The sequence below is a fragment of the Marmota marmota genome, unplaced genomic scaffold (assembly GCF_001458135.2).
Source record: "Marmota marmota marmota unplaced genomic scaffold, marMar, whole genome shotgun sequence".
In the NCBI taxonomy this organism is placed as follows: Eukaryota; Metazoa; Chordata; class Mammalia; order Rodentia; family Sciuridae; genus Marmota; species Marmota marmota.
In genome coordinates, this window is record NW_025999990.1 from 18819961 (window position 1) to 18833953 (window position 13993).

A 13993-nucleotide genomic window follows, 5' to 3' on the forward strand; every position below is an offset into this window, starting at 1 on the left:
TATTGCTTGTGCTTTAGGAGTCTTGTTAAGGAAGTTGGTTCCTATGCTGACATGTTGGAGTATTTGGTCTGTTTTCTTCTAGCAATTTCAGGGTTTCCGGTCTAATTCCTAGGTCTTTGGTCCACTTTGAGTTGACTTTTGTGCAGGTTAAGTGATAGGGGTTAAATTGCATTCTTCTACATATAGATTCCCAGTTTTCCCAGCATTGTTTGTTTAAAAGGGCTACCTTTTCTCCAATTATATTTTTGGTACCTTTGTCTAGTATCAGTTATTTGTACTTAAGTGGGTTTGTCTCTGTGTCTTCTATCCTATTCCACTGGTCTTTATGCCTGTTTTGGTTCCAGTACCATGCTGTTTTTGTTATTATAGTTCTGTAGTATAATTTGAGGTCTAGTATCACGATGCCTTCTGCTTCACTTTTCTTGTTAAGGCTTGCTATTCTGGGTCTCTTATTTTTCCGAATGAATTTCAGAACTGTTTTTTCCAGTGAAGAATATCATCAGAATTTTAATAGGAATTGCATTAAATCTATATAGCACTTTTCATAGTATGGCCATTTTGAAAATATTAATTCTGCCTATCCAAAAACATGGGAGGTTTTTGTTTTTTGTTTTTTGTTTTTGTTTTACAAAAATAAACAGTTTTGTATTCTCTTCTCTAAATAAATCCAAATATAAAAGAATATCTATTGCTTCTTATAACCAAATATTAAGATATAGTATGTTGACTATTTAAATTTAGAATTTCCCTTCAAAACCAGGCTTGGTGGTACACGCCTGTAATCCCTGTAGCTCGCGAGCCTGAGGCAGAAGGATCATGAGTTCAAAGCCAGCCTCAACAACAGTGAGGTGCTAAGCAACTCAGTGAGACCCTATCTCTAAATAAAATACAAAATAGGGCTGGGGATGTGGCTCAGTGGTCGAGTGCCCCTGAATTCAATCCTTAGTACCCCCCAAAAAAAAAATTTCCCTTCAAAAGATCCTTTAAAATGTTTTGGGAATATTTTCAAGGTAAATTCCAATATTGTTTATGTTCATGCTTGCAGTGTCTAACAAACCAAATTATCCGTGCTTGATCCCAGAAAGCAAGAGAAAAGCAATGCCTCTTTCTTTATTGGAAGAAGTAAATTTGGAATAATTAAAGCCTACTCTATTAAGTGTATTTACTTACTCTGAGACCACTGTCATGTTTTGGAAATGACTGTATTTAAATACATCACCTTCAGATGTTTTATTGCTTTCTGGAATCTTGATTTGAAAAAATAGTGTTAGAGACCAAAAGACAGAAGAGAAGAGGCTCTCTGCTTTTCAGTGTTCCTTTGGCTATGACCTCTGCCACAGGAAGGAGATGAGTTCTCTTAGGGCCCTTCAATGGCATCATTTGGAAAGGCCACGTGCAGCACTGAGTCCAGCCAGTAGCCCCACCTGGCCCATGTTGGACCTGCAGCCCCATGGGAATCATTTCACCAGCAGGACCAGTCTTTGGCTGGTCAGAGCACGCCTGGTCATCCATGATGGTTTACAGATGAGGTGATTCAGTGTCAAAGAGGTGACATTATTGGTCTAAGTTGGTCAGTGTCAGGGCCAGCTCTAAAATTCAGACATCCTGAATTTTCCTCTGTGCTGTCATTCTTATTCTAGATGGCAGGGGTACATAATGGTCATAAAAGTTTATGCTTTCTTATGACATTTATTTAAATTTCAAATAATTGGTAACTATGATAGCTGCCTTAGGGAGCATTAAGTGTCAACTTGCTGCTTCCTGCCACCTCCAGTCTGTCTCACCTGGGGAAGTAAAGCAGAACAGAAGACGGAGCATTATATCTGGCACAGCTTCAGATTTCTGACTACGAATGGCACAAGACAGGGTGTCTTCCTGCCAGAGTCCTGAGTTGATAGCTGGGATCGTAGCTGGACTCCATATCTGCAGCACACAGATCAAACACACCTCCATCTTCCTCACCTGGCTGCTTCTGGCCGCCATGCACGAGAGTCCAACTGTGGCCCTGATGACCAGGACTTGAGCGGTCATGAAGGGCCAGGGCTCCAGCAGCGTCCTATTCATCTACCCTGGTGTCCTAGTCTCAGCCAGTGTCATCACTTTGCCACCTCGCAACATAATTTTCCTTTATAAACTGTTTGCCATGTTGTTGCTTGTTCACAATGTTATAAAATATGAAAATGTTATCTTCATTAAAAAATAGAGAAAAATTTAAATTGCATGGCTTTGTACCTATGCAGTTGAGTTTCTAATGTCCCCTGAGACTAGTTCAAGACTCCAGTTTGGATATGGTGGCCAATTTTTTGAACTGCTCACATACTGAGTAGTTTTCTCGTCCAGGAAAGGGTAAAAGCAGATTCCTGAATAGCAAAGAGCAGACTTGTAAGTGAAAGAGTCAACCTTCAGTTTATAAATATTAGTACTTTCACATTTGTTAGCTTTCTGTGAGTATTTTCCTCAGGGGCAGGCAGGCTGAGATCTGGATCATGTTTGATTTATAGTCATTGTCTGCCCTTGTTTATTATCCTGTCTCTGCACTGGTTTTGGAAAGCAGAGAATTTGAAGTATTATTTTTCTTTTCTGTCACAATATTGACAATAAAAACGTGCTCTCTTTAGCTGGCTGTTTAGTTACTCTGTGAAAGTGCCAGAATAAAGAAGGACCCTGAGCACATTCTGTGGCTCTCCAGTCTCTGGGCTATCTGAATGGTCCTGCCTCTATTTCAGGAAGGTAGGAGTGAAGGGTGACAGTTGAAGAGACAGGCATGACTTGAAAAACACCAAAGTGCCCTTCGACCCTCTCCCTCCATCCCCATCACTCACTTTCCCAAGCTAAGCATCAGGGTTCCTGTGGCCTTACCAGCCCAAAGTCATCACTGGCTGGCACCAGGCCCCACTGTTACATTGTAGTCAACCTCTGAGTGCTGTTCATTCATTTGCTATGAGCCTTCCCAGGACGTTTCTTAGAACTCTGGAGGGAAACCTTTATGAGCCCAGCCTTGCCAGTCTCCAGCTCAGCATGGTCTTTGCCTTTCCATTCTAACTGCAGAGAGACCTTTGTCTAAGAAAGGGAATTCAGATAATTTATCCAGAGCACTGTGCTGCTCTCTGGTTAACATTCTGCCTGTTCAGCCCCTGCACTTGGAGCAGCTTACAAGGTGGCATGGAGCTTTGCAGGAGATGAACCATGGCAGGATCCTTGCAGGCTCTTCAGGACTTCAATATGGAAAGTAGTGTTGTTACTCTGTGGAAGAACTCTTAGCACCTCATTCAGATTCTGATTTGCATTATCACCAGCATCTTTGAAGATACAACAGTGACATAAAAAATAATTGTTTGCAAACTAGTGGAACTAGGAAGCTCCTAGCAAAATTTGAACCAACTAGATTGTCCTGCACCATTTAGAGCCACCTTTCCCATGTTTTCTTGCTGCTCACCTTCACTGTGTTCTAGGCCCCAGGCATGTTTCTCCACCTTTCTGTGTCATGGAGCCGGCCTAGCCAAGGCCCAGATACTGACTTCTAGATTTCCTAATTCTCTTTGTTAGTCCTTATGGCTATGAAAAAGTAAACAGATTGCATTATGTGTTTTCAAATTTGTTGATGATACATTTGGGGATAACCGTGGAGCCAAGATTGTCACGCTTGGAAGGGAAGCCACAGGACTGGCTCAGTACATCACGGATCATGCTTGGATCTCTGGGAAATATGGCCATGGGAGATACAGATTGAACTTCCTCCTCTTCACTCTAAAAATATTCTTTAGAATTGTGGATTTAGGGGTAAAGTTCGGTGCCACAGTGCTGGCCTAGCATGCTTTAGGCCCAGGTTTGATCCCCAGCACATCAAAAAAACAGAACAAAACAAAGAGTTATGGGATTTAAGTATGATTTTCTCCACATAGATTGGAGAAACATCACTGGCTTAGCAACCACAGGATTTCCATATACCACCAAGAGAAGGTTGTTCTTTTTTTTTTTTTTTTTTGGCAGTGCTGAGGATTGAACCCTGGACCTATACCCAGCATGAGTAGGTTGTTCTTTCCAAAAGCAAAAAGAAAGGGAAAAAAAAAAAAACCCTCTTCTGTCAAGGATGCAAAGGAATGTTGATTACCAGAGCCTAGTTTTTACCTCTTGCTCAGGAACAATCAAGGCATGATTTTCTAATAGTGTGGGTGATACCATTGGAGACTTAAAAAACTGTCAAGTGTGTTTACAGTTTAAATCCTAGGAGTGATCCAAGAAGATAGCTCCTGAGAAATTGAAGATTTCTTATCTCCATATCTGTCTTGATTGTAATTCTTTCCAGATATCTTTTGGACATCCTGTGGCAAAGTCTATGTCCCCACCTGATAAAATCACCCAGACTCCTTTACTTAGTGACACATCGTCTGGGCAAGTCAATGGGCAGACCTTCTGTCTCTGCTCTTGTCCCCCCATCTTCTATATGTCTTTACACATGTAATCCCAGCAAAAGTATCTCAAATATGGCAAACAACAACTCTAAACAAGATTCAGAATCTTCCTTGAACTCCTCTTCTTCTACCACCCTGGTTCATAAATTAGTCTTGGAAAAATTTTTTACCATGAAGAAAGATTATCACAAACATAGTAGTTAGGTTTAACTCTCATTTTGAGGTCATATTCTTGCTTTTTTTTTTTTTTTTGCTTTTTTTTTTTTAACCTTACTAAAACCTTGACAAGAGTCAAAGGTAAGGGACTAATAAAAATGGAACTTCTCAGCTTCTGTTTTATGCATCAGTCTAGCCCATAACTATCTATAACTCATGAACTTGTTTAGGAGTTCATTTCCTTTTCATAATTTCATATGAAGTTTCATAACATATATGAAATATGACAGATGACCCTCTCTGTTAGCATTATTGGTTCATTATCTGTGAGCTGGATTTTCCTAGGTGAGACTTTCACAATGGTAGGATAGCAGGCAATTTGAGAAGTAAATTAATCTGTTAGACTGTTGTCCCCCAAATTCTAAATAGCACAGCTCACTTAATTCTTAGAGTACCATGGGCTAAATATTGCCTAAATAACTATAATGTATAGTTGATAAATATTGATCCCAAATAATTTTTACTAGTTATTTCATTAATTTCACTTAGTATACAGGGCCAAATTTTCCCAACATTTTATTTTATATGTAATTCTAACTTTGTCCACAGATAATTTCTACCCCTTTATTTGTTGTTTGCTAATTCATTTGCTCAGCAAATATCTGTTAAGCCTTTGGCAGTATTCTAAGTATTAGGGGAGCCCTATTGTGGGCGGGTGGGATCCCTGCCCTCATGGAGCTTATATTCTAGTTAAAATTTCATCTCATAGAAATGCATTGGTTTCCTGAGAACTTGCTCTTGGCCAGGCGTCTGGGTCCTCCTTGTGACAGTGAGCCCACCATAGAAGGACAAATAGTTTCAGACATTCCTGGCTCTCCTCTGGGCCAACTTTCAGCAAAATAAGTTCTACAATAAACTATACTTTTGTACCCCTCCTACCTCAGGATCAAAACATTCTGCCTTCCAGCCTCCTGAATTGGAGTTGGCACAAGGACAGTGACAAGGAGTTGACACAGCAAAGCTAATGACTTTTTAATTATAAATATCCTCAACCTGCTCTCTACTCATATTAGCAGATGAGCACACTTTTCACACCAGTCCTCGAGGCCACCTTCCCTGTACCCCACAAATGCAACTTCCAATTGCTGGCACACCACACTAACAGCTAGTCCAGGGAGAGCCATTAGCCTCATGCTCACAAGGTTCCCTGCACCGTCAGGTCCCCTTCCAGATGCCGCCTGCAGCAGAAGGGACTGTCGTTCCATCTGCTCCAGGCTGCTCATCAGCCCCCAGAAAAGAGACATTGAAAACTAAAGACAGAAAAGTTGTCCTTCCCACGGCCCCTCACCTGGTAAGGAAGGGCCCAGCAGGGGCACATGCTCAGGCTTCGGACTCTCATGGGCTTCAAATTCTGGTTGGTTAAATGATGGCAAGCTTTTAGAGACCTTGTCATCTGGATGGGCTTTGACCTTATCCTGTACCTTTCCTACTTTGTAGAGGAGTCTTTTTTTCCCCAATATGGAAGCCATTAGTGTCACTTATAGATACTCAGAAATGGTGAAATTGCTTCTTGAACTCCAGGTGGCCTGGGCTTTCAGGGTGGTGTCTGCTACCTCATGGTTGTCCTCCTGATGGCAGCATGCTTCCAGAGAGCCCCCATGGGCCCTGTGTACCGCCAGTGCTGCATTCCTGGAATAAGAAGTGTCTTGTTCATCTTCTGAGAGCTGACATTATGGGCTTTTTAATTTTATCTTTGTCTTTCTTAATTTATAACTTCCAAGAAGTGGCCCTTCATTATTTTCTATATTTTGAATTTACTTCTGGACTCTTTTTTAAAGAATTCATAGCCAGGTATGGTGGTATGCTGCTTAGGAGGCTGAGGCAGGAGGATTGTTCAAGGCCAGCCTAGGCAAAACTAGACCCCGTCAAGAGAATAAATAAATAAATTCACATAAAGTAGAATACTACACGTTCAGTGCTGTCATTCATTGACCAACCCACTCTTCTTTTTGCCAGGGCTTACAGTATTTGATGCACTGTAACTTGTTCTATTGCACGTGGCAGAGTCTTCCCTATAGTCTTGCTCAACCAGTAATTCCACTGAGTGGATGTCATAGATGTTTCCTGATTGTTCAGTTCATTCTTTCCCCCAGTTTGTTATCCAAACCTGGCCCCATGTTAGCCAGAGCTAGCTGGGAGTCCACCCCCTTTCCCCATCTCAAGACACCCTCCCTGCTTGTTCCTGTTCCTCTTCCTAAATCTAAATAACACCATTGGAGCAGAGTATCACTCCTCTCCTTCCTCTGCAGCCCCAAATGCAGTACCACTGTATCATGACGCTCACCTACTTTTAGTTGAAGGAAGGACCAAAGTCACATGACAGTAATCTGTGGAGAGGACTGACAGGACTATCCACCACAAACCCTGCCTGTGCTGTGGACAGTGGCTTGGCCCATCCATTAGGGCACACCAGCTGCCAGCAGATCCCAGGCCACCTCATTGCCAATGGTCACCCGTCCACTTGTCTGTTCAGAGGCTTAATCCAGGCTTAAGTTTTTTAATGTGCTGTGTAGTGTAGCTGTTTGATTTAAAATTGTATTAAGCTTCCTTGGAGCCATGCCAGGTGCTCACTAGAGTTTCTGATGCTATCTGTATAACCTTTACGTGGAAGCTGGAAATCTCCACTGAACTTTTGTGGTAATATAATTATGACAGTTGTGCCCTACATCTGCTCACTGAACTTCCTGTGGGTTTTCATCAGATCGCATAACTGACAGCAGAGTCGGGCTGTGCGGCTCTTGGTCTGCTTGTTAGATCCAAGTCTCCGCCACTGAATCAGACCTCTGCTTTGTCTGAGCTGGGCGTCCGGATGTCCCACTGTGGTAGGTTGATTCACTGGAGCTGATAAAAATGTTCCGGCCACACTGAGAGTCTAACATTACCTCTGGCTCCAAAAATCAAAACAACAGGATTGTTGTAAGTAGCTTTGGATCAAGACCAAACTCCAAGCTTCAGAGATGGGTTTTCTCTCCTTGTTGGGCTGAGTCACAGGATAAGGACCTCAGAGAGGAATGGACACCAAGGGCTCTCCCAGGTTAGCCTGGACTGACATTACCAGCACCCTGCCTTGTGCTGGCCAGTTCTAGCACTAGCTCTTGCCTTAACTGGCAAACCAAGGCCCCTCCTGCCCTAGCACCTCCTCTGCCTTCCCAGAGCAGCGCCCTGCAGCCCTAGAGTCCACAGGGGTCCTGAGAAGTCCAGGAGGGAAGATTGGGAGAGAAGCACTGGATGCATGTCGGAGCAGGGAGGGCCTAACAATCCCCACATGGCCCTCACCCAGGGTGTATTGCTGGTGGATCAGAGACAAAGGCACTGTGGAGTAAGGAAGCTGGACCTCCTCAGCCCCACGGGATGGCATTATTGTTCTCCCCAGGCTTGCAAAGAAACAAAAAGGAAAGGCGACTTTTTCTGGGTTGCTGATTTGACTTTCAGACATGACATTTCTTGGACTGGGTCCCAACAAATGTGTCCCCGGTGTTCTTAGTGCTAAATAAAACCTTTTGTCTTTCTTTTCCTTGGCCTTCAGACTTCTAAGACATCTCAGAGAAGCACATGGTTGAAGGCTGTCTGTTTCAGTCTCCCTGCAGCTGCAGAGACTGACAGGCCATTTGGGGAAGGGGTTCAATTAAATGCAGCTTGGACCCAGCCTATCAGCAGCCTCGTCACATTCATCAGGTTGGCTGAAAGGCACTGTGGAAACTCTTATGATTTATGCCGACTTTTCACCCTTGCAGAGTGCTCCCAGGACACTGGTCTTGTAAACAATTCATTTCAGTAGAGGAAGCTCTTTGCCTTGTGTTTTCAGGTGTTAGCTTAGTGTACGCAGTTTGGTGAACAAGCCCTTGTTTTTCTTGCTTTTGTGCATGATTCTCCTTTCTGACTGTTCAAGTGCTAGTAAAAAGTTTCAAGCAAACAACCCAAGAAATACTAGCTCAGAGCTCAGTTGTTTACTCTGAGACATAGAGAGCTGGCGCTGTGGACTCAGGGATGTAAGCATGAGCTGTCTAGGTGTCCAAGCAATTTTCCACCAGTGACACACACGTGGAAGAGAGCCGTTTGGGAACCTTTCTATGAAAAGCGTCAGACCTTAACTAGCAGTACAATATTGACATATGTCAATAATATACCAGATGCTCCGAAGATCCCATCTTTGGGGGCTGAGGCTTGGAGCCCAGCCTGCTTACCTGTAAGCTCTCTAGGCCACAGAGCTTCTCAACAGCAACTTCATGCTGTTTTAAGCAGTTGAGAAACTTGACCTTTCAAGCCATCTATAGTCTATACCTAGGACAGCTCAGGAACACTCAACTCCCTGCTGTGAAAGCTGTCTAAGCAGAAATCAGCAACCACTGGACCTCAGGGTTGCTTGACCTCAGCTGAGCCTAGGCCCCACCCATTCAGGCTTTTCTCGGGACCAGCCCAGCAGAGCCCAGAGGCAGACAGGGGATAAGAAATGTTTAGACCTTACTGGGGTCATCTCATAAAGCCACACCCTGTCAGAACTGGAAGAAGCTCAGAGGCCTTCACTTTACACAGGGTAAGAAAATCGCATTCTAGCAAAATGCTATGACTTGCCCCAAATTGCCCAGCCTAGCAGTAGCTGTCAGGGCAGAGCCCAGGCCTCCTGAGCCTGGGGCTCCAACAGAGCAGTCCCTTTATTTCACAATGTGGGCACTCACACTTGTGCACAAAGGTTAAGTACTATTGGTGGGGGGGACATTAAAGCTCATCATCATTTGTTGAAAAACTTGGAAACCTGTACATGTTCTCAACAAGAGCACACTGGGTCCCTGGTGACTGGGACGCTGCAGGTGGAAGGTGTGACTTTCCTTTACCTCTGCCTCCACCACTTCTGGCTGTGGCCTCTGGCATGTTGCTTAACCTGGTTGAGCCTCACTTTTCATTTCTCTACAACAGGGTTAATCATACTTGTCATGTGCAAATGTGAAGTCATTCATTCATTCAGTTCAGCAAACATTTCATGTCATTAGTATGGCAGGTGCTCATGTGGTGGCCATCTTCCTAGAACCTGCATTCTCGTGGGGGAAACGCAGTACACAAGTAAACAAACTAACGGGAAATAAGCACCCATTGTGCTAAGTGCTGTGAACACAGTAAGGCAATGGGCTGTAAGGTCCCACTTTCTTTTTAATAAGGTGGCCACTAGTGAAACAGAATGTGCCAGGCATGTCATATAGGTGACTCCAGTCAAATGTCACTTCCCTGAGCTCCCTACTAGGTTTTCTCTATGAACTTCAAGCACAAGGCTCTGTGTCATCTCTGGTCAACTGCAGCCACCATATCCTCCAGCCCCATATAGCTCAGAGGGCGAGCTGCCACAACCCCAGCTCCTCCTCGGCTGTTGCTGAATGTACTACATAATGGGAAGATTGTGAACCTCTGGGTCACGGTCCTAATGTCAAGTACATAGTAGGATTGACCATCTTCTCCACATTACTTACAGCTATAAACCTGACTCAGGGCCTATTGCCTCCTGGTTGCGCCAAACTCTGAGACAGAGACAAGCAGTTCTTCAGATCTGCCTCCTTTCAGTGACTCGTTCATTTGTCACTTTTTCAAGTGTCTGGCCACTATCTGTGGGCATGCAGCCACTAACAAAGCATGAAAATCTCATGGGCCAGGCCTTCTATGTAATGGTGTCATGGCTGTGATGTGTGGTTTTGCTTTCTCAGCGCTCCTCCTCAGCCTTCCACCACCACCCCCACCTCCTAGGACCTTGGGCTTGCCCCTCATCTCCCACCCACCTGTGACTGGGATCGCCAAACTGTGGTCTCTCCTGACAGAGCTGCCCTGGCACCAAAGGCTTTAGTAGGTCCCAGCTGCTCCTCAGGCTGCTAGGAGAATCATTCTGTGTCCAAGCTGGATTACATATATAGGTCAGGAATAAAATTAGGAAAAAAATTTTTTTTAATATTTTTTAGTTGTAGTTGGACACAATACCTTTATTTTATTTGTTTATTTTTTTTTAATTGGCATAGGATATATAGTCATCTTTTTTTTTTTTAGTCGTAGTTGGACACAATACCTTTATTTTACTTATTTATTTTTATGTGGTGCTGAGGATCAAATGCGGCGCCTCGCACGCATTAGGCGAGCTCTCTACCGCTGAGCCACAACCCCAGCCCCCAAATCAGAAAATTTTTACAGCCCAAAACCTGCTATAATGTAAGTGCCACTGTAGGCTGCTAAGCGGCTCACCTTCTCCCCTGTGGGACAGGACTGAGGAGTGCAGGCCCAGGGCACCTGCAAGGCTTTGAAGAGTGACCTTGAGCTCCCCTCTTCAAAGCTAAGGCTGTGGGGAAAGCTGCCCACTCCAATACTGTGGCCAGCGTCTCCCTCTTTAGTTCAAGGCCCAGGATTTGTGAGGGAGGGTCCTCATCTCCAGAATGACTCAACACTGCAGATGAGGTCCCAGCCTCATACACCACAGGATGTTTGCCTGAACATTGTCCGGCCCAAAGGAGGGGCTCTTGCTCAGCTGTGATAAGTCTCATCTTAGTCATATGCGCTGTTTGGGTCCCTCCTCAGCAAACTGTCAGCCAGACTGACATTAACTGACCAGAACTCACTGTGGGGTCACTCGTGCCACAAGTTATTTACATTTCCTGAGGATCCATTGTACAGCAAATGTCTTAAAAGCCTGGCGCTTCCAGCCTGTGACGGACTAAGGGAGGGGATTCTCCATTCACCACACCACTTATAAACTCCTGCTGCTCTTGCCTGTGCATGGAACTGGGAGATGATAAAATCATCTTGTTTTTGTTGCAGAAATTTCCAGAATTGAAATTCAAATATGTGGAAGAGGAGCAGCCCGAGGAGTTTTTCATCCCCTACGTCTGGTCTCTGGTCTACAACTCAGCAGTAGGCCTGTACTGGAACCCACAGGACGTCCAGCTGTTCACAATGGATTCTGACTGAGGCAGGACGCACCTCCCACCACCCCAGCCAAACAGCCCTGCTAGTTATTTTATTTCTGGGAAACAGAGGCAGACAGAATGCTCAGTGTGTCTTCTATCAGAGAGGATCACAAACGTGTTTCCCTCGCACACTTAGATTTGGAGAATTGATGCCAGTTGGCAGTAGATCACTCAGCTTAGATTGTAGTGCAAGGGGTTGGGGGCACACAACAATAATAAACATGAAAACCTGCTAGTCAACATGCAGTTTTATTTCTAAACCAAAAATCTAGAGCTTCCCAGGATCCTGATGCCCTAGGCACATAACAAACACAGCAGTACACACTATTTTTTTTGTTGTTGTCGTTAGCACATTTAAGACTTTGTTTTGGCCATGTAGGCACACATGCCTGTGTGTGTGTGTGTGTGTGTGTGTGTGCGCGCGTGCGTGCACGCCTCTCAGCAGTCCACAGTGTCCTAAACACTGGCCTGGGCAGTGCAGCACTAACCTTTCAAGGCTCTTTGTCTTTCCCTCAAAGAAAGAAAAAGGCTCCTTTGGGGAGAGTTGGCCTCTGAACTACAGCTGGAGTTCAACTAGAGCATCACACGGGTTAAGTGAATCTGCTCTGTATTCATCACCGGGAAAAGAAAAGCTTAATTTTGAAAGCAGTTGTTTTCCTTCAACCAGGCTAGTCAAAGCAAAAGGAGACTCATTTATTAATGCTATAATCCAGGTGAAATGAAAAACATGATTTTCTCTTTGTTTCTAATACTTTAAAAATGCTTTGGGGCCATGAAAACTGTGGGTTTGGTCCCTGAGCTAGAGGAAGGGGCTTCTCTGAGGAACATGCCACTGAGCTCTGTTGAGCAGAATCGTGGTATGAGGACCATAGGACTGTCCTTTCAAGTCACACACTGTCCCTGGCCAGTCCCTGCCCAGTATAGACAAGGAGCCTAGTTTCACTGTCAAGAATGTGAAAAAGCGTCTGCAGGTTTCCTAATGGGAAGCGCCTGACCCAGATGAGGCTGGGCAGCTGCTTCAGCTGGCAGTCACCCCTTCAGTTCTTCAGGACCAGCGTCTCTATTCATTTTGGTCTGTCACATCCTCAGTCACCACACTTGATGTAAAGGTTAAAACCATGCCAGCACTTCAGTGTACCTCTGTGTGGTTTCCACCAGTGAAAAGCCAGGGATGGGCCGTCCTTATTGGCTTTTGGCCTAGGAGCGTTCCCTTACCCTCATTTGGACAGGGTGAAGTGGAAGCCCCTGAGGCTGGATGACGAAGGGCCTGGAGAGGTGGGCACAGGAAGCAAATGCATCCCAGGGGCTGGCTCCTGGCCCTCCCAGAGATCCTCGCAGGGACTCAGCTGCTTCACATGACTGGGCCCGCCTCCCTCTCAGCACTTGTGTTTTCAGGCCCCCCTGTCCCCAAGAATGGCCATGGACTCCCCTCCTGTGGTCTGTGTGGGATCTCTGGCTGGTGCTGTGGCTCACACTTTCTCCTCAGTCCAGCTTTGGGGTGCAGGTGACCTGAAGGTGGAATGACTTGGTTGTCATTTGAGGTAGCATTATGCCTATTTCCTATGTGGGAAATGACTTACAGCTTTAATTTGTTTCCAAAGCATTCTAATTTGCTTTCTTTTCCTTTGAACAAACAGCATCAAAAAATAAAAAGGTTTTTAAGTGTTATGTGAAGCAGCTAATGTCTGTTAAGACCACAGAATTGTCCTCTGAGTCTGAAGGCTGGGCAGTGCCATGGAACAGCCATGACACAGGACTGATACAGGACTGTCAATCCATGTGGTGGGGAGCAGGGGGGAATATGGTCCCCAAGAGCCCAGACATCTTGATAAGAGCAAACTGCCACGGAACCCTTGACAAGAAACTGAGGGCCACTTCCTCAGGCCTCTAGGCTCCCTGAGTTCACCGGAGCCCTGGCTTCAGACGTGCCTCCCTCTCCTCCTCTCCAGCCTGCTACACAGCACAAGTGCTGAGGCCTAGCTCCCCTGGGGCAGCAGCCTCCACCACCTGGGCCCCCAGCATCAAGGCCTCTACCCACATCACTGCCTCAGCTTTGCAAAGCCACCCAGAGTTCTTTTCTTATTTTTGTGAAAGATTTATCACATGGCAATAAATTTAAGTGCTGTGCTTGAATTATGCTTGATTTTTTTTTTTTTTTTGCCTGTGCTGGGATTGAACCTGGACCTTGAGCATGCTAGGCAAGTGCTCTGCCACTGAGCCACATCCCCTGCTCTGCTTGAATTCATTTTGAGTATTAATTTGCTTAGAAATCTTTTCATTTCCCCCAAAGTAAAAATGTGCAAAATGCAGCAACACAAGAGTTCAGATGGAAATTAACAGAATAGACAAGGTGGTTTTACCCGAGGCATGAAGCCATTATTGCATCTCGTCATTGTATCAACAAAGGATTCTGCCACGTATTTATTTCTA

At 44.9% G+C, this 13993-nt stretch overlaps 1 protein-coding gene across 8 annotated transcripts in view; it reads left to right on the plus strand.

Annotated features, from left to right (window-relative positions):
• Window positions 1-11803, plus strand: part of Dym (dymeclin) — a 359511-nt gene extending 347708 nt beyond the window's left edge. For 7 of the 8 annotated variants that reach the window (XM_048806245.1, XM_048806244.1, XM_048806242.1 and 4 more), the window contains one exon: window positions 11415-11803. In XM_048806245.1, the coding sequence (XP_048662202.1) occupies window positions 11415-11564 (150 nt within the window). In that variant the 3' untranslated portion in view covers window positions 11565-11803. The remainder of the gene's footprint in view (window positions 1-11414) is intronic. The other variant, XM_048806246.1, reaches the window with a different exon arrangement.
• The last annotated feature ends 2190 nt before the right edge of the window (window positions 11804-13993 follow it).